This window comes from Salmo salar, chromosome ssa16 (genome assembly GCF_905237065.1).
Source record: "Salmo salar chromosome ssa16, Ssal_v3.1, whole genome shotgun sequence".
In the NCBI taxonomy this organism is placed as follows: domain Eukaryota; kingdom Metazoa; phylum Chordata; class Actinopteri; order Salmoniformes; family Salmonidae; genus Salmo; species Salmo salar.
In genome coordinates, this window is record NC_059457.1 from 75,106,588 (window position 1) to 75,125,917 (window position 19,330).

A 19,330-nucleotide genomic window follows, 5' to 3' on the forward strand; every position below is an offset into this window, starting at 1 on the left:
ATGATCTGAGAGTTCTTTAGGTGCCTTTTGGCAAACGCCAAGCGGGCTGTGATGTTCCTTTTGCTGAGGAGTGGCTTCCGTCTGGCCACTCTACCATAAAGGACTGATTGGAGTGCTGCAGAGATGGGAGAACCTTCCAGAAGGACAACTATCTCCACAAAGGAACTCTGATAGAGTGACCATTGGGTTCTTGGTCAATCAAGTTGTAGAAACATCTCAAGGATGATCAATGGAAACAAGATGCACCCGAGATCAATTTGTCTCACAGCAAAGGGTCTGAATACTTATGTAAATAAGGTATTTTTAATGTTTAATAAATGTGCAAACATTTCTAAAAACGTGTTTTCGCTTTGTCATGGGTATTGTGTGTAGATTGCTGAGGATTTATTTTTATTTAATCAATTTTAGAATAAGGCTATTGCGTATCAAAATGTGGAAAAAGTCAAGGGGTCTGAATAGTTTCCGAAGGCACTGTATACTACCATTTCCTCAGCGTAGTAGGTCTGAATTTCATGGGATTTGGGTGAGAGTGTGAATGTCTGTGTGTCTTCCAGACGTAGGCAGAGTTCCTCTTCCACTGATGTCTGACCTTGCCTACGACCCTCTCCCACTAGGCTTAACCCAGGGCACTTCTCTCAACATGCACAATGGCAGACAGAAAACACATCTAGTAACCACCAACACATACAGTTGGTGAGTGTGTTGGTGTCGGGCTCTATGGTACTAGAGGGGAAGTCCTACACTCTGGCTACGCATTCCTTTCCTCCATGACCGTTTTCACTGCATAGCGTTTGGTGTGTGTGTGTGTGTGTGTGTGTGTGTCTCAGAGGAGCGTCATGTTTGGGACTGTAGAGAACCAGCACCAGGCAGACCTAGTTCCAGAGCAGATTTAACCCCACAGCTACTGCAGCACAAACAGCTACTGTGTGGAGCATTCAAGATCTGAATTCTAAGATGGTTTCATACACTAGGTTGCTTATTATCATGCTAATGCTAACCCAATGGACTTTATGGCACTTCCTCACACAGAAATACAACGCGTAGCCAAAGCAGCGATTCTCAACTTCTGGATCGCGACGCCAATTTGGGCCACAGGAGGTTTCTTCAGTGTTTTTAATATAAAACACTATTAGCAATGCTATTTTGGAATCTCAAACCAGTGAGTTTATTACTGTTAGGTTCTAATTTTCAGTGTAAAAACTCACTATGAAAGCTCAAACCAAGTTTATTCTTCCCAGAGGGTCAATACAGCTGCATTAGACAAAGACATTTCACACAAGCACTGATATTTAACCCTTCCTCTTATGTTGAGTCTCCCACTACACATCTGAACAAACATTGTATCTTTCTTGCTAGGCAGGAAACTAAGTGATACAGGCCATAAACTTTTCTTTCTCCCCTTATCAATGCCTGCCACGTGATCATTTCCCCTACACTCAGTACATTCCAAGGTTAACCATCAACTTCTGGTGTAGCCCCTCAGCTATGACACCCCTCAGGTCTCTATTACAACTAATGATTAATAACATTTAAAGTTCAGAAATCCAAACCTATCATTAACATTCTTCATCAAGAATATGGGCACGATTTAATTAATGACAATGAAAGAGGTTGGAATGTTGTTCCCTTGTCATATAATTGCTACATTTACTATCTATAAAAAAAAATTTATTTTATCCAGATTGTATTTTGTCGATTATTTTCGCGATGAGAATATTGGGTCGGGACTGAGACAACCTGGTTCAATTTGGGTCCCGAGGAAAAACCAGTTGAGAACCACTGGCCTAAAAAGGTCATGAAAATCTATACCAAACTGTCATCCCTCCCAAACTTCTCCATTGCAAAATGTTTTGCTACGGTGGTCACTAATGGATCCCTACACGACCACCCACACACTCTGAAGGATGGCATGAGTGACACCACGGCACCTTGAACCTGTCAGGTCATATACATTGAGGGGGAAAAAAAGTATTTGATCCCCTGCTTATTTTGTACGTTTGCCCACTTACAAAGAAATGATCAGTCTATAATTTTAAATGGTAGGTTTATTTGAACAGTGAGACAGAAAAAAAGAAAAAAAAATCCAGAAAAACATATGTCAAAAATGTTATAAAATGATTTGCATTTTAATGAGGGAAATAAGTATTTGACCCCTCTGCAAAACATGACTTAGTACTTGGTGGCAAAACCCTTGTTGGCAATCAGAGGTCAGACGTTTCTTGTAGTTGGCCACCAGGTTTGCACACATCCCAGGAGGGATTTTGTCCCACTCCTCTTTGCAGATCTTCTCCAAGTCATTAAGGTTGAGGCTGACATTTGGCAACTCGAACCTTCAGCTCCCTCCACAGATTTTCTATGGGATTAAGGTCTGGAGACTGGCTAGGCCACTCCAGGACCTTAATGTGCTTCTTCTTGAGCCACTCCCTTGTTGCCTTGGCCGTGTGTTTTGGGTCATTGTCATGCTGGAATACCCATCCATGACCAATTTTCAATGCCCTGGCTGAGGGAAGGAGGTTCTCACCCAAGATTTGACGGTACATGGCCCCGTCCATCATCCCTTTGATGCGGTGAAGTTGTCCTGTCCCCTTAGCAGAAAAACACTGCCAAAGCATAATGTTTCCACCTCCATGTTTGACGGTGGAGATGGTGTTCTTGGGGTCATAGGCAGCATTCCTCCTCCTCCAAACACGGCGAGTTGAGTTGATGCCAAAGAGCTCCATTTTGGTCTCATCTGACCACAACACTTTCACCCAGTTGTCCTCTGAATCATTCATTGGCAAACTTCAGACGAGCATGTATATGTACTTTCTTGAGCAGGGGGACCTTGCGGGTGCTGCAGGATTTCCTTCACAGCGTAGTGTGTTACCAATTGTTTTCTTGGTGACTATGGTCCCAGCTGCCTTGAGATCATTGACAAGATCCTCCCGTGTAGTTCTGGGCTGATTCCTCACCGTTCTTATGATCATTGCAACTCCACGAGGTGAGATCTTGCATGGAGCCCCAGGCCAAGGGATAATGACAGTTCTTTTGTGTTTCTTCCATTTGCGAATAATCGCACCAACTGTTGTCACCTTCTCACCAAGCTGTTTGGCGATGGTCTTGTAGCCCATTCCAGGCTTGTGTAGGTCTACAATCTTGTCCCTGACATCCTTGGAGAGCTCTTTGATCTTGGCCATGGTGGAGAGTTTGGAATCTGATTGATTGCTTCTGTGGACAGGTGTCTTTTATACAGGTAACGAGCTGAGATTAGGAGCACACTCTTAAAGGGAGTGCTCCTAATCTCAGTTTGTTACCTGTATAAAAGACACCTGGGAGCCAGAAATCTTTCTGATTGAGAGGGGGTCAAATACTTATATCCCTCATTAAAATGCAAGTCAATTTATAACATTTTTGACATGTGTTTTTCTTGATTTTGTTGTTATTCTGTCTCTCACTGTTCAAATAAACCTACCATTAAAATTATAGACTGATCATTTCTTTGTCAGTGGGCAAACGTACAGAATCAGCAGGGGATCAAATACTTTTCCCCCTCACTGTACAGTTACACGCTACACCACCGCTTAGGTCCCAGAGCGACCATGCTGTCATTGTAAATAAGAATTTGTACTTAACTGACTTGCCTGGTTAAATAGAGGGAGGGAGCGAAACAGGGTGTAAAACCAGAGAAAGGAGTTAGCTAGGCCTTAACAGGCATGAATAATCAATATTTTTCACTGTGGGGGCAGGTATGTCAGAAAAAAGGCTTGACTAATGGATAGGCTCACTCTGCGGGCGCCTGTGTGTGATGTGTGTGTTCGTTCCTGTGTGTCCCTGTGTAGTACAAGGCATCACTGATGTACTGCCATGGTGAAGCATGTGTGTTCAAAGTAAGCCTAGTGAGAGGCCAACGCTATTAATAGTATGTTAGATATGGTAATCTTGGTTGGACTGCATTTCAAGACCTGAAAAACATACAGTAGATATTTTAACAGCACTTTCACTCACTTATCTGTGTGACTAGAACTTGTACTGGGTTGGAGGTCTTCTCTGCAGCCTGGTACCATCTTCCTCCTCCTCCGACCCAGGCCCGGACTCTACAGGAGTACATCCCTTTGTCAGACCCCCTTACCCCCCTCACCACCAGCCTAAACTCCCCTGGCCCCATCCGCTCCAGCCCCACCGAGGGGGACCCGTTTGAGACCACCCCGTCACGGCCCAAGCTGACCGCTGTGCGTCCGTCCACAAGCCAGGTGACCTCCAGGGCCAGGGAGGCCAAGTTGCCGGCGGCGACCAGGCAGGTGAGGCTCAGGGTGTCGTCCATGTTGAGCGTGGTGTTGGACTTGGCCACGACAGACAGGGAACGAGCTGGAAGGCGGAGGGAGAAGACAAAATGGCTGCCGTTAGAACCAATAAACAAGGAAACCGGTTGGATAAGTAGAAGCAAAAATGGTGAAAATATTGAACATTCTAGCACAGTTGGATATGGAGATACAAGTACTCTACACATCAAGAGAAGACGGAGTAGAAGGGATTCAAAATGTAAAACTTGATTAAAACCATCCAGATCAAAAGAACCAACAGTGAGAATCTGAAAGACCCACATATAGAAGATCAAGGATTACCATTGATTAAAAAGCCAATTTCAAAAGCTCTAGAACCCACAAAATGTCAAGTATAAATGGGCAACAATTAAAAGTGAATATACGCCGAGAACAATTTAGGCTAAATGTTAACTGAGTTTCAAAGCTATGGAAAGAAAAGTCAAGGAAAATCACATTAAAACATGATACGACTCATGACTCCAGAGACTGAACTGAAGCTAAACCCTTTTGAGGGGGTTTATATTTCTCAAATTAAATCCTGGATACTGCTGCTATAGGAGACTGGGATATCTGGTAGGTGAGATGACTTCACTATGCATGTTTAGACAAGAGAGCCCAGACAAAAGCCCCTGTTAGACTTCTCCAATCCTCTTTACTTTAGCATCTCAGTAGACAGTCAATAGTGGCTGCTTGGCTACACTAGATACAGAATGTAAAGGAAGGCCCATTCCCTCCATGTTGTCTTCCTGCTGAGCTAGTCCCTCTGTCTCTCACCCCATTTTAATCACTCACCATGCAGGAGAGGGTTCGGGGGATATGGTGTCCCAGGCAACCACTGTGTGTGTGTGTGTGTCGGGGGTTCCTCACACACCCAGGGATAAAGGCCTGACGGGGGAGGGGCTGAGATAGATCTCTAGGTCAAGAGCCTCTCCAACATAAAGAAATGCTGTTAGGCTAAAATAAAGTAGGGGCCATAGAAACGACTACCATCCCCCAGATCCCTCTCTCAGCTGGTCCTAACCCTTCGATATTTTTACGTCTGTAAAGTGGAAGCAATATTGTGGAAGCTCCATCGCACTGCTTATACCAATCCAGACCGTACAGATCTGCAAATATCTCAGGGTTAAGGTCAAAGGGGAGTGATTTAGGATTGGCTGAATGTTTCACACGCTAAAGTACATACAAGACACACCCCATCCTCTTTACCTGTAGGTGTGACTGCCACAGCTCCCATCTCCACAGTCTTCTCCACGATGCTCTTCCACTGACCCCCTTCCTCGTGAATCCATTCCTTCCCCGTGCACACGTACATCCCTGCATCAGCCTGCGTCACCCCGGCAACAACCAATCCAAACGCCCCATCTCTGCGAATAGCCAATCGGAGCCCTCTGTCAGCGTAGCCACTTCCTGTGACCACATCCCCATCTGGGCCAACGGTCAGCATGTCCACCAATGGGATACCTGGTCTCCGTAGCGACCAGGTGACGGACAGGTAGGTGGGATCAGTGAAGTGGCGGGTGACGTTGCAGTAGAGGGTGATGTCGCCACCCTCGGGGACCACGGGCTCTGGGGCCTCCGAGGCCACCTTCAGGGTGTTAGCAATGACTGTAGGGAAAGGACAGACAGTTACACACACACACACACACACACACACACACACGGCTAGCGTCGTTCATTTGCTGCTTCACTACAGCGACGTGGTTCTTTACTGCATGTTAAATGTCATAATGACAGAACGCTAACAGATGTTGCCGTAAACCAACACATCTCAAAATGTCATCGTGTTCGTTCTTCTTCGTCGCCAAGAGCCATTACTGCTTTTATAATCCATGAAAAATCTATTAATACCGATGTCAAGCTTACATATGCACATCTTCCTTATCTGCCCCTTTCCTAACCCCCCCAAACACACACAAAAAATAAAAATAAAACACGGTTTAGGCTGTCAGTGAGGGGTGTAATGGGGGGGGGGGGGGCTGCTGTCAACAGTATTTGTAAGGAGGGTTTAGATTTGATAATCACATCAGAGGAGAGAGAAGCCCTGTTTACTCTGACCGTCACAGCCGAATAAACAGAAGATAAATAAGAGGGGGGAGCAAGAAAGAGAGCGAGAGACAGGCAATGTATGCCCGTCGCTCTCTCACAATGTCTGTTCATCTCTCTCCCTCACTCTCCCTCTCCCTCAGCCGCTAAACAAGAATGATACACTGCTTTGAAGTGTTCATATTCTGATGAACCTTCTTACTCTAAGCTCAGTAAGCTGCCATTCTACCAAGTCTTTGATTTTAGACTTAGTGTCCTGGAGCTGCCAAATCACTGTCACACTCAGTTAAAAATCTCCCTTTCCCCTAACTAGCTAAACATATTCCTGTATGTGTCCGGGTATGGAGAAAGTGAACATCGCACAACAGAAAGCCATTAATCTTGAATGTGCTGAAAGCCATTCAGTGGATCATGAATAGTTGTCATAGCAGAAGCAGCATTCAGTCAGTTCAGGGCGGGGGCAAAAAAATGTCAGAGGTGTATGTGTACAGTGCATTCGGAGGTATTCAGAACACTTTACTTTTCCACATTTTGTTACTTTAGAGTCTTATTCTAAAATGGATTCATCATTTGTTTCCCTCAATCTACATACAACACCACATAATGACATAGCCTCAAGTCTTCTAGGCTATGATGCTACAAGCTCGACACACCTGTATTTGGGGAGTTTGTCCCATTCAGATCCTCTCAAGCTCGGTCAGGTTGGATGGGGAGCGTTGCTGCACAGCTATTTCACGTCGCTACAGAGATGCTCGATCGGGTTCAATCCAGGCTCTGGCTGGGCCACTCAAGGACATTCAGAGACTTGTCCCGAAACCACTCCTGTGTCATCTTGGCTGTGTGCTTTGGTCATTGTCCTGATGGAAGGTGAACCGTCACACCCCCAGTCTGAGGTCCTGAGCTGGTTTTCAAGGATCTCTGTACTATGCTTTGTTCATCTTTCCCTCAATACTGACTAGTCTCCCAGTCCCTGCCGCTGATAAACATCCCCACAGCATGCTGTTGCCACCACGCTTCACTGTAGGGATGGTGCCAGGTGTCCTCCAGACATGATGCTTGGCATTCATGCCAAATAGTTCAATCTTGGTTTCATCAGACCAGAGAATCTTGTTTCTCATGGTCTGAGAGTCCTTTAGGTGCCTTTTGGAAAACTCCAAGAGGGCTGCTGTCATGTGCCTTTTACTGAGGAGTGGCTTCCGCCTGGCCACTCTACCATAAAGGCGTGATTGTTGGAGTGCTACAGAGAAGGTTCTCCCATCTCCACAGAGGAAATCTGGAGCTCTGTCAGAGTGACCATCAGGTTCTTGGTCACCTCCCTGACCAAGGCCCTTCTCCCCGATTGGCCAGCTCTAGGAAGAGTCTTGGTGGTTCCAAAAACTTCTTCCATGTGTTCTATGGGACCTTCAGTGCTGCAGAAATGTATTGGTACCCTTCCCCAGATCTGTGCCTCGACACAATCCAGTCTCAGAGCTCTACAGACAATTCCATCGAACTTATGGCTTGGTTTTTGCTCTGACATGCACTGTGCACAGGTGGAATCCAATCAAGTTGTAGAAACATCAAGGATGATCAATGGAAACATTACATTTGACATTTTAGTCATTTAGCAGACGCTCTTATCCAGAGCAACTTACAACTGGCGTTGCAAACACCACGCTCTACCAACTGAGCCACATGTGACCATAAACAGGATGCAACAGAGCAGGATGCACCTGAGCTCAATTTCAAGTCTCAAAGGGTCTAAATACTTATACAAATAAGGTATTTTATTCACACACACCACAGTTGAAGTCGGAAGTTTACATACACTTAGGTTGGAGTCATTAAAACTCGTTTTTCAACCACTCCACAAATGTCTTGTTAACAAACTATAGTTTTTGCTAGTCGGTTAGACATCTACTTTGTGCATGACGCAAGTAATTTTTCCAACAATTGTTTAGACAGATTATTTCACTGTATCATAATTCCAGTGGGTCAGAAGTTTACATACACTAAGTTGACTGTGCCTTTAAACAGCTTGGACAATTCCAGAAAATGTCACGGATTTAGAAGCTTCCGATTAGGCTAATTGACATCATTTGAGTCATTGGAGGTGTACCTGGGATGCATTTCAAGGCCTACCTTCAAACTCAGTGCATCTTTGCTTGACATCATAGAAAAATCTAAAGAAATCAGCCAAGACCTCAAATTGTATACCTCCACAAGTCTGGTTCAACCACGGTAGTAATTTCCAAATGCCTGAAGGTACCACGTTCATCTGTACAAACAATATTACGCAAGTATAAACACCATAGGACCACGCAGCCGTCATACCACTCAAGAAGGAGACGTGTTCTGTCTCCTAGAGATGAACGTACTTTGGTGAGAAATGTGCAAATCAATCCCAGAACATCAAAGGACCTTGTGAAGATGGAGGAAACAGGTACAAAAGTATCTATATCCACAGTAAAACAAGTCCTATATTGACATAACGTGAAAGGCCACCCAGCAAGGAAGAAGCCACTGCTCCAAAACCGGCATAAAAAAGCCAGACTACGGTTTGCAACGGCACATGGGGACAAAGATCATACTTTAGAGAAATGTCCTCTGGTCTAAAAATAGAACCGTTTGGCCATAATGACCATTGTTATGTTTGGAGGAAAAAGGGGGAGGCTTGCAAGCCGAAGAACACCATCCCAACAGTGAAGCACGGGGTTGGCAGCATCATGTTGTGGAGGTGCTTTGCTGCAGGAGGGACTGGTGCACTTCACAAAATAGATGGCATCATGAGGAAGGAAAATTATGAAGATATATTAAAGCAACATCAAGACATCAGTCAGGAAGTTAAAGCTTAGTCGCAAATGGGTCTTCCAAAAAGACAATGACCCCAAGCATACTTCCAAAGTTGTGGCAAAATGGCTTAAGGACAACAAAGTCAAGGTATTAGTGTGGCCATCAAAGCCCTGACCCAGTGTTGCCAACTAATTTTCAGGGAAAGTTGCTAGAGGCATGTTGATTTGTTGCTAAATGACGTTGTGATGTCATTGCGTGATAACGGAAAACTGCGTCATTACGTAGAATACACAACGTTACTCAAATTGACTGGCCATGTCGGCAAAAAATATGATTTGACATTTGTTCAGGTACAGACTCGCACTCTTTTCTGTACATTTTTGATTGATGTTAGTTCTGTTCAAGATCAAACATTCGTGACCAACTATATTCATTGGCTTTGGCTCGTCGAACCCGTACTACTGCAGTCAACCAACAATGATTTGCAATTTGCTGAAATTGCTGCTGGCCTGCTGCTGCCTTGTGCACGAGCTGAGCGCCTGCTGCTGACGTCACTCACAACGCTCTTTTGCAGCCAGGCACGTGTGTTGTGACAGTGTGAGACAGAGAAAATCGTTTTTGTGTCATTTAGAGGGAAAATGCGTGCATTTTAGCATTTGAGTCACTTTTCAAAAGTTGCTAAAAAAGTTCAAAATACATTTTTTAAAGTAGCTGCATTTGTTGCTAGGTGCTGTTTGAAAAAGAAGTTGCCAGGGTAGTCTGAAAAGTTGCTAAATCTAGCAACAAAATTGCTAAATTGGCATCACTGCCCTTTCCTCAATCCTACAGAAAATTTGTGTGCAGAACTGAAAAAGCATGTGAGAGCAAGGAGGCCTACCAACCTGACTCAGTTACACCAGCTCTGTCAGGAGGTATGGGCCAAAATTCACCCAAACTTATTGTGGGAAGCTTGTGGAAGGCTACCTGATACGTTTGACCCAAGTTAAACAATTTAAAGGCAATGCTTCCAAATACACTCAATTCGTATGTAAACTTCTGACCCACTGGGAATGTGATGAAAGAAATAGAAGCTGAAATAAATCACTCTATTATTCTGACATTTCACATTCTTAAAATAAAAGTGGTTATCCTAACTGACCTAAGACAGGGAATCTTTACTTGTATTAAATGTCAGGAATTGTGAAAAACTGAGTTTAAATGTATTTAACTAAGGTGTTTGTAAACTTCTGACTTCAACTGTATACACACACACAAAATGAGAAAAACCTGTTTTTGCTTCGTCATTATGGGGTAGTGTGTAGATTGAGGAAAAAAATGTTTTTAATCAATTTTAGAATAAGGCTGTAACGTAACAAAATGTGTTAGAAGTCAAGGGGTCTGAATAATTTTCGAATGCACCGTATACATGTGAAGGCCACTTTCGTCGGAAGAAAAAAATTAGATAGACAAGTGAGCCAGACAAGTGAGCCAAGCAAACAAAACTGAAAGTGTTGGAAAATGTCGTTTGCGTCGACACACCCATAGGAGAGGTTAGTAGACTGCCTCACCTACACAGGTGACTCTTCATACCAGAGTAAACTAATTTACACTACATGGTGTTACATCAATGGAGCTCACTGCACCGTGTATACAAACCCTCTATTAGTTCAACTACACCATGAAACATTGTTTTACAGCACGGCTAAAAGCAGCACTAAAAATCACCTACTAGTTCAAGAGCACTTAGATTTCACAATATAATCTCACCCCTCTACCTGTTCTAGCTCTCCTCAGCTCAGTTCACCACTAAGCCTCTCTTTTTCTCTCCCTCAGCTCATTCAGACTGTTCAGAATAGAGGTCGACCGATTAATAGGAATGGCCGATTAATTAGGGCCGATTTCAAGTTTCAAAACAATCGGACATCGGTATTTTTGGATGCCGATTTTTATTTTATACACCTTTATTTAACTAGGCAAGTCAGAACACATTCTTATTTTCAATGACGGCCTAGGAACTGTGGGTTAATTGCCTTGTTCAGGGGCAGAACGACAAATTTTGACCTTGCCAGCTCGGGGATTCAATCTTGCAACTTTACGGTTAACTAGTCCAACGCGCTAACCACCTGCCTTACATTGCACTCCACGAGGAGACTGCCTGTTACGCGAATGCAGTAAGAAGCCAAGGTAAGTTGCTAGCTAGCATTAAACTTATTATAAACAATCAATCATAATCACTAGTTAAACTAGTAATATCATCAACCATGTGTAGTTATCTAGCGTGTCCTGTGCTGCATATAATCGATGCGGTGCGCATTCGCGAAAAGGACTGTCGTTGCTCCAACATGTACCTAACCATAAACATCAATGCCTTTCTTAAAATCAATACACAGAAGTATATATTTTTAAACCTGCATATTTAGCTAAAGGAAATCCAGGTTAGCAGGCAATATTAACCAGGTGAAATTGTGTCACTCTTGCGTTCATTACACGCAGAGTCAGGGTATATGCAACAGTTTGGGCCGCCTGGCTCGTTGCGAACTAATTTGCCTGAATTTTACGTAATTATGACATAACATTGAAGGTTGTGCAATGCAACAAAAATATTTAGACTTAGGGATGCCACCCGTTAGATAAAATATGGAACGGTTCCGTATTTCACTGAAAGAATAAACGTTTTGTTTTCGAGATGATATGGTCGAATACGGAAACTATTAATGACCTAAGGCTCGTATTTCTGTGTGTTATTATGTTATAATTAAGTCTATGATTTGATAGAGCAGTCTGACTGAGCGATGGTAGGCACCAGCAAGCTCGTAAGCATTCCTTCAAACAGGCCTTTCGTGCGTTTTGCCAGCAGCTCTTCGCAATACTTCAAGCATTGCGCTGTTTATGACTTCAAACCTATCAACTCCCGAGATTAGGCTGGTGTAACCGATGTGAAATGGCTAGCTAGTCAGCGGGTGCGCGCTAATAACGTTTCAAACGTCACTCGCTCTGAGACTTGGAGTGGTTGTTCCCCTTGCTCTGCATGGGTGACTGTTGTCGATGTGTTCCTGGTAAGAGCCCAGGTAGGAGCGAGGAGAGGGACGGAAGCTATACTCTTACACTGGCAATACTAAAGTGCCTATAAGAACATCCAATAGTCAAAGGTATATGAAATACAAATCGTATAGAGAGAAATAGTCCTATAATAACTACAACTTCTTACCTGGGAATATTGAAGACTCATGTTAAAAGGAACCACCAGCTTTCATATGTTCTCATTTCTGAGCAAGGAACTTACACGTTAGCTTTCTTACATGGCACATATTGCACTTTTACTTTCTTCTCCAACACTTAGTATTTGCATTATTTAAACCAAATAGAACATGTTTCATTATTTATTTTAGGCTAAATTGATTTTATTGATGTATTATATTAAGTTAAAATAAGTGTTCATTCAGTATTGTTGTAACTGTCATTATTACAAATAAATAAAATTTTAAAAGGCCCGATTAATCGGTATCGGCCTTTTTTGGTCCTCCAATAATCGGTATCAAAAAATCATAATTGGTCGACCTCTAGTTCAGAACAGGGCAACAGTCAGCTCAACAGAAATAACAACCCCCATTTGACATGATAAATACACCCATCTGGCATTTGCTCTCCAAGTGTGTGTGTGTGTTGGAAGACTGAACATGTGTGAACATGAGTGAAATCACCACTTGAACACCTCTCACTAGTGTTTCCCCAAAGCAGCAGATCTAGGAACCGGTTTTCCCTCCCCAAAGCAGATTAGCATAATTGGGGTTAAAAGTTACTTTTCCTGATCCTGAACCAGTCCATCTAAGGAAAGTGCAGCTGTGTCCATGTAAGTGTACTGTAGTGTATACAGTATATAAGCGCACACGTGTGTGTGTGTGTGTGTGTGTGTGGTCTGACAAACATACCAGCTTAAGAGAGCGAGTCATGTGTAAGCAATAGATATGAGCCATGTTCAATAGACCACACGAACCACAACAAGAGAACATAAACACACAGGCACTGTATGGGTCTTCCAACCCAGCCCACCTCAGTATGTAAACTAGAAATCATAATGGAGGTCTGACTAATCTAGTTTGAAAGTTAAAACAGTTCTCCTAAACGGATACTCGGTGAGTCCACACTCGCTGATGGTTAAGACACTCAGTCTAGAAGTCTCTCTCATACTCGTGTCTGACCCACCTTTGAGCGTCACCCCAGCGTCGTAGTTCCCGCTGACGACAGAGTCCGTACTGGGTGTACTGCAGAGGTACGTGGCGCTGTCTGAAGACCTCACTTCCTGTATCCTCAGCTCCACCACGCTGTCCCCCAGCCGCACCACGCTCAGGTCACCACTGGCCACCCGGTCGCTTAGCGACACGTCCGAGTACTTTGGGTCGAAGGTGGAGATTACTTGGATAGACCCCGCCTCCCCCTGCTGCATGGTCCAATCAAAATCCTGCTCCCTGGGCCCCTCGTAGTCAGTGACATCACAGCGCAGTGAGACAGGTTGGCCCTCCACACGGAGCAGAGGGCCAGGGGACACAGACACCACCCTGGCATGGGATACACCTAGAGAGAACACACACACGTCATTGACAGATACATAAAATCCACATAATCCCCCACACAATGACAGCGTTTCTACCACATCAGACTTCCTTAGCTAACCTCTTGAAAGCCTCTCTGCTTAACAATACGCATACAGTTGAGAGATGCATGGATATATTTAGCACAGGGCAGGCTAAATATACACTTAGATAATACCTTTGGTTTGATTCCTCTGTGATTCCAAACCCAGTGTGTGTGTGTGTGTGTGTGTGTGTGTGTTCTATAAAAACGCCCACATATTGACAACTGAACCCTAGCGTCGCTGCACTCAACGGGTGAATCAATAATCTGAAGTGGTTCCTCTCCTCGTCTCCTTCCCTTTATTCCCACTGACATATAGTAACCTTTTTAGACTGGAGTAGAAGGAAAGGAGTTGAGGAAAGGAAGCCACTACAGACTATTTAGACACACCCATACAGAGAGACAGTCTTGCTAGAGAAAGGAACAGCCTAGACCACTTACTCTAACTAGAGAGAGACCTACATGAAGTACAGGCTTGTTTGGATGGGCATGGGGAAAGAGTAGCAAACATGCACACACACCAGGCTTGTCTGAACAGGCTGAGGCGAAGAGCGTGCACATGCCATGGCCAGCATGGAGCAACACATGCTCCCCCACCCACCACAAACCAAAGAACAGTGTCAGGAAAAATGATAGAGAGGTCAGCTCATTTGGCAAGAACAAAGTGAAGATGCACCACCAGTTTTCAAAAGAACAACCCCCCAGCACAGAAAAAGTCCCTGTTACATCCCAACTGGAACAACCAAAGAGCGTTATGGGAACATTTCCATAACGCTCTACTTCTAATGGTAACGTTGGCAGCATTCCAATATGATTCTACACCACTGCCTTAGTTGGACGTTTGTTGGGATCCTTAGTGATAAACATTTCACTTCAAAACGCCTTGTTGACATACAGTATACTTAACCCTTTTTCCTGTCCTAGCATTTTGGGACACTCAAGGAACTGGAGAAATAGACGTTTGAGGGAAGGTGGTCCATAAAACATTGCTGGAACAGTCTGGTTCTGGGGATGTATCTCTTTGATTTACCCTACGTCATAAGAGAAGGGATATTATACTGGTCGGACACCACTTAGGAGTGTGACTAATATTGCCACGCAACTCTTAAGCCACATTATCCAAACAAAACAGTCGGAGTCGTAGGGCCACAGAGTAAACAGGCAATATGAGACAGCCCAGTTAAGGAGAGGAAAGATGTCAGGTGGTCTATGAGTAGTCTAGTAGATCATGGATTTACCGCATCGGAAGTCTTCCTGCTGTGTTCATTCTACAAACCCGAATAACGCAGGCCATCGGAACCTCGCTCACACACACAAATGGAAGAATGAGCAGTAGTACCCCATTCATAGGCGCCTATCTTCCGACCCGGGGAGTTTTGTTCAGAGCCCCGACGCTTGCTCTAACATTAACGCGCATTGCCTGCGGTACGGTTGTGTTAACATAAGGTACGCATCATTCATATATAAAAAAAAAGTTGAAATTACTACACACCTTTTTAGGGTTAGTGTTCCCACATGGCCATATCACTTGTTTAGGGAAGACAGAAGTGGCCACCTGTGCTAATTAGCAGTCTAGCGTCCCCGAACACCTGTTTAATCTGAGGAAGTGTCTTTCGTCAACTGGAGGCACACAGCTTGTTGATCTGTGCAAAACAGCTACAGGAAGTGCATCTTTTTTTAGTTGGAAGATTCTTTCTTGCCAATATGAAAGATAAGGAGCATATGTTGCAAAAATTGTTAAAACACAGCGTTGGAATTGTAGTTAACATGGAGGCAACAATGGGCAAACGTAACTGCTGAAAACCATACATACAGAGAAGGGTTTTGGAGAGCTAGGGAAGTAGTACGTCATCAACCATTTTTGGGGAAGTGTGCATGTATTTATTGTTTAGGCCAGGGTTGTCAAAACTCATTTTGCCCCGGGGCCGCATTCGGTCTTCAAGGTCCGGTGGGCCGCACTGAAAAGTGGTTATATTGTCAAAATATTTGCTAAAAATATTCCTGCATCCATTGCTTTTTGGAATTTGATGCTCTGACTGTCTAGCTTTCATTTGTGATTTTCTGCGAGCTGGACAGCCAATAAATTAATGTAGGCCCATTATCATTTCTACTGTTTCGATTTGAGTAATAAAAAAAGTATTTTAAGTTTGTATATTAAATAAATGTACTCAAATCACCCGTGTGCAGTACAAGATACCCCTGGTTTAGGCTATAGGTCTAAAACTCATCAGCATGCTTCATATCGACTGGCGCCTAGCCAAACTGTTAGGAAAATCAAATGTGTGTGCTCCTATACTCCCTTAAAAAGACCTTCGCTTGAAAAACAAATTTCATTAATTGACGTTTTTGCCATGAGATCTTAGTCGCGCAATTTTATACTAAAGAAAAATATGAATGCAAACATTTAAGATGACTTACTGAGTTACAGTTCATAAGGAAATCAGTCAATTTAAATGAATTAGACCCTAATCTATGGATTTCACATGACTGGGAATACAGATATGCATCGGTTGTCATGGATCAGAAAACCAGTCAGTATCTGGTGCGACCACCATTTACCACGCAGTGCGACATCTCCTTCACACGAAGTTGATCAGGCTGTTGATTGTGGCCTGTGGAATGTTGTCCCACTCCTCAAATGGCTGTGCAAAGTTGCTGGATATTGGCGGGAACTGGAGCACGCTATCGTGCACGTCGATCCAGAACATCCCAAACATGCTCAATGGGTGACATGTCTGGTGAGTATGCAGGCCATGGAAGAACTTGGACATTTTCAGCTTCCAGGAATTGTGTACAGATCCTTGTGGCAAGAGGCTGTGCATTATCATGCTGAAACATGAGGTGATGGCAGCAGATGAATGGCACAACAATGGGCCTCAGGATCTCGTCACGGTATCTCTGTGCATTCAAATTGCCACCGATAAAATGCAATTGTGTTCGTTGTCCGTAGCTTATGCCTGCCCATACCATAACTCACCACCACGAGGCACTCTTCACAACATTGACATCAGCAAACCACTCACCCAAACAATGCCATACAGAGGCCGGATGGAGGGGCTTAATGGCGATGCATGGACAACCCGCCATCTGCATTGGCTGTGCAGTATTTACAGTGATATGGCCTCTACAGAAGTCAGGGCATTCATACTTCTTGCAGTTCGCTGAACAGCACAGAGTGGCGCACGGCAAGCCAGTACGAGCTCAATTTGGCCTCTGTGTGCCTACGTAATTGCGTCACAGCAGAAGTTGGCTCTTATGGTAGAGAAATTAACATTCAGTTCTCTGTCAACAGCTCTGGTGGACATTCCTGCAGTCAGCATGCCAATTGCACGCTCCCTCAAAACATATGTGGCCCTGTGTTGTGTGACAAAACGGCACATTTTAAAGTGGCATTTTGTTCCCAGCACAAGGTGCACCTGTGTAATGATCATGCCGTTTAATCCGCTTCTTGATATACCACACCTGTCAGGTGGATAGATTATCTTGGCAAAGGAGAAACTATCACAAACAGGGATTTGTGCACCAAATTTGAGAGAAATAAGCTTTTTGTACATATGGAACATTTCTGGGATCTTTTATTTTTGCTCATGAAACATGGGTCCAACACTTTACATGTACACTGAACAAAACACGAAAAATATTCAGTTATATTATATGCACGAACTCTTCCGAACGGTTTCGGCTGGGAACCATGCGGACGCAATAGGGAAGGGCGGACGGGCACACACCCCTGCTCCCGGAAGGCTGGAGACATGTTAACTGGAAACATTTGATAATCTCAAAGTATCACACTCATTTAAAAACTCAGACGCTCACAAACACACTGGCACAGGGAAGCCCTCTGCGACGCAGAGTATATGTTGACAGACACACACACTCCCCATCCTACACAATCTGACACCGCTGTGAAATAAAATGGGTCCGGTCAACTAAACGAAAAGGATATTCCTGCCTTGATCACTGAGATATGATAACCAATGACTAATAACAGAGAAGTCCATCAGTTGTGGATAGTGCGCCATTCCAAGTTCCACTACATTAGTTAAATTGTCAACTGACCAAGGGGATCTATGCGAATTGGACGGCTACCCATCGCGTGTTATGGTGTCTCCATGTAACTGGACCATTGTCAAGGCTTGTCATCTTAATTGATGTCATTAAATTAATTAAAAGTTATCTCGCTCGTTCTCCTTTGAACGATTAAAAGTGTTCGACTGGGATTTGAGGCTCTCAAGCGCTGAAATGGAAAATGGCCACACACCCTCACCTGTGACCAACCACGGTAGCCTATATGTAACGAGGAAGTTGGGCGTGGGACAATCTATTCACATTAAAAAGGCTCGTTTTGGAAAAAACTCCCTGTCATGTGTAATTAATTTAGGAGAAACAGCATGATCAGTAAAGATACGTTGATAGCGTTGCCTTTAAATGAATTTGACTAATTGCTTTGTCAATGGAGATTATCAGGTTTTAAGTGAAAACGTGCCCGCGTGTGCATGTCAATCAAATATTTCCCACTAAACTACAGCACACGCGTTATGACGACATTATCAGACCGTTTGACAACCCTTTTTCAAATATAACTTACCCATCGATAAAAACATGAGTAGAAGAGATAGATTTTCCATCCTCCAAATTTGCGTCTTTTTAACTCCCAGTTAGTTCCTTTGTCATTCAAATCCGCCACCGGGTGAAAGGAGTCCTCTCGGACCTTCAGTTCAAAATCCCAACCACCGGCGACCTCTCAAAAATCCCCAAAATGCTCTGTCCACGAGAACCGACACTGGCGAGTAGACGTTCAGATATCCGTTAAATGGACGCGCGTACAGTGAAAGTCCGCTGGTAGCGACCGTATACGCTCGCATAATTCATACTGAGTGTCGTTAATCAGTGTTTGGTTTTGGAACGGGAGAGGGAGGGAACAACGTTGCCTTGTCCGGAAGTCAGTTTGGAGGAAGGGAGTAGCGGCGGGATTTTCACAGGTAGCTCTGTCCCAAATCTCATCTCATGTGGTCTCACTAGTGGCTATTAATAGGCCTACAGAATATCATCATCATCATCATCGATACAGTATGTGTAACGTTAGCCTATTGAAATGTTGCTGTCAGATCATTTCACATCTACAAGGGGTCACTAAAATGTGTGTAGTTTCAAGTCTTTAAGGGGAATTTAACTCAAAAACGATATTTTCATTAGTCCACTGTTGATACAGGGGCGAAAATCTGATATCAACTTTGGGGGGGACAATTACATGAAATTTTCTCAAGAGCAATTCCTGAGGGGGACACCAAAAGTAGTGCTGTAACACATAGCCTACATGGTAATATGGTAAATGTATATTGAGGAACCAAAGAAACCGGTACCCAAAACTACACAACTACTCACAACAGCAATACCATTGCCTTTAACAAATCTTAGTTGGGTCACGTCCATAGATACAGAACAGAAAGACACCACAAAAATAGTAAACAAACAAAAATTTGACCAACTGGGGACATTTTGTTTAGGGTTGGGGAAAATAGGATTTTTAATGGGACTGTATTTTTGGTAAGCTGTACACGACTGTGTGTGTGTGTGTGTGTGTGTGTGTGTGTATGTGTGCA

General features: G+C 43.8%; 1 protein-coding gene across 2 annotated transcripts in view; it reads right to left on the reverse strand.

Moving 5' to 3' along the window:
* ptgfrnb (prostaglandin F2 receptor inhibitor b) overlaps positions 1-18,657 on the reverse strand; it is a 58,839-nt gene extending 40,182 nt beyond the window's left edge. The window contains exons 1-4 of one of the 2 annotated variants that reach the window (XM_045697831.1): positions 18,316-18,657; positions 13,299-13,667; positions 5,508-5,906; positions 3,985-4,344 (exon numbers count right to left, since the gene is read on the reverse strand). In XM_045697831.1, the coding sequence (XP_045553787.1) occupies positions 3,985-4,344; positions 5,508-5,906; positions 13,299-13,667; positions 18,316-18,355 (1,168 nt within the window). In that variant the 5' untranslated portion in view covers positions 18,356-18,657. Of the gene's footprint in view, positions 1-3,984; positions 4,345-5,507; positions 5,907-13,298; positions 13,668-15,219; positions 15,310-18,315 lie in introns of those variants that run through there. The other variant, XM_045697832.1, reaches the window with a different exon arrangement.
* Positions 18,658-19,330: the final 673 nt, after the last annotated feature.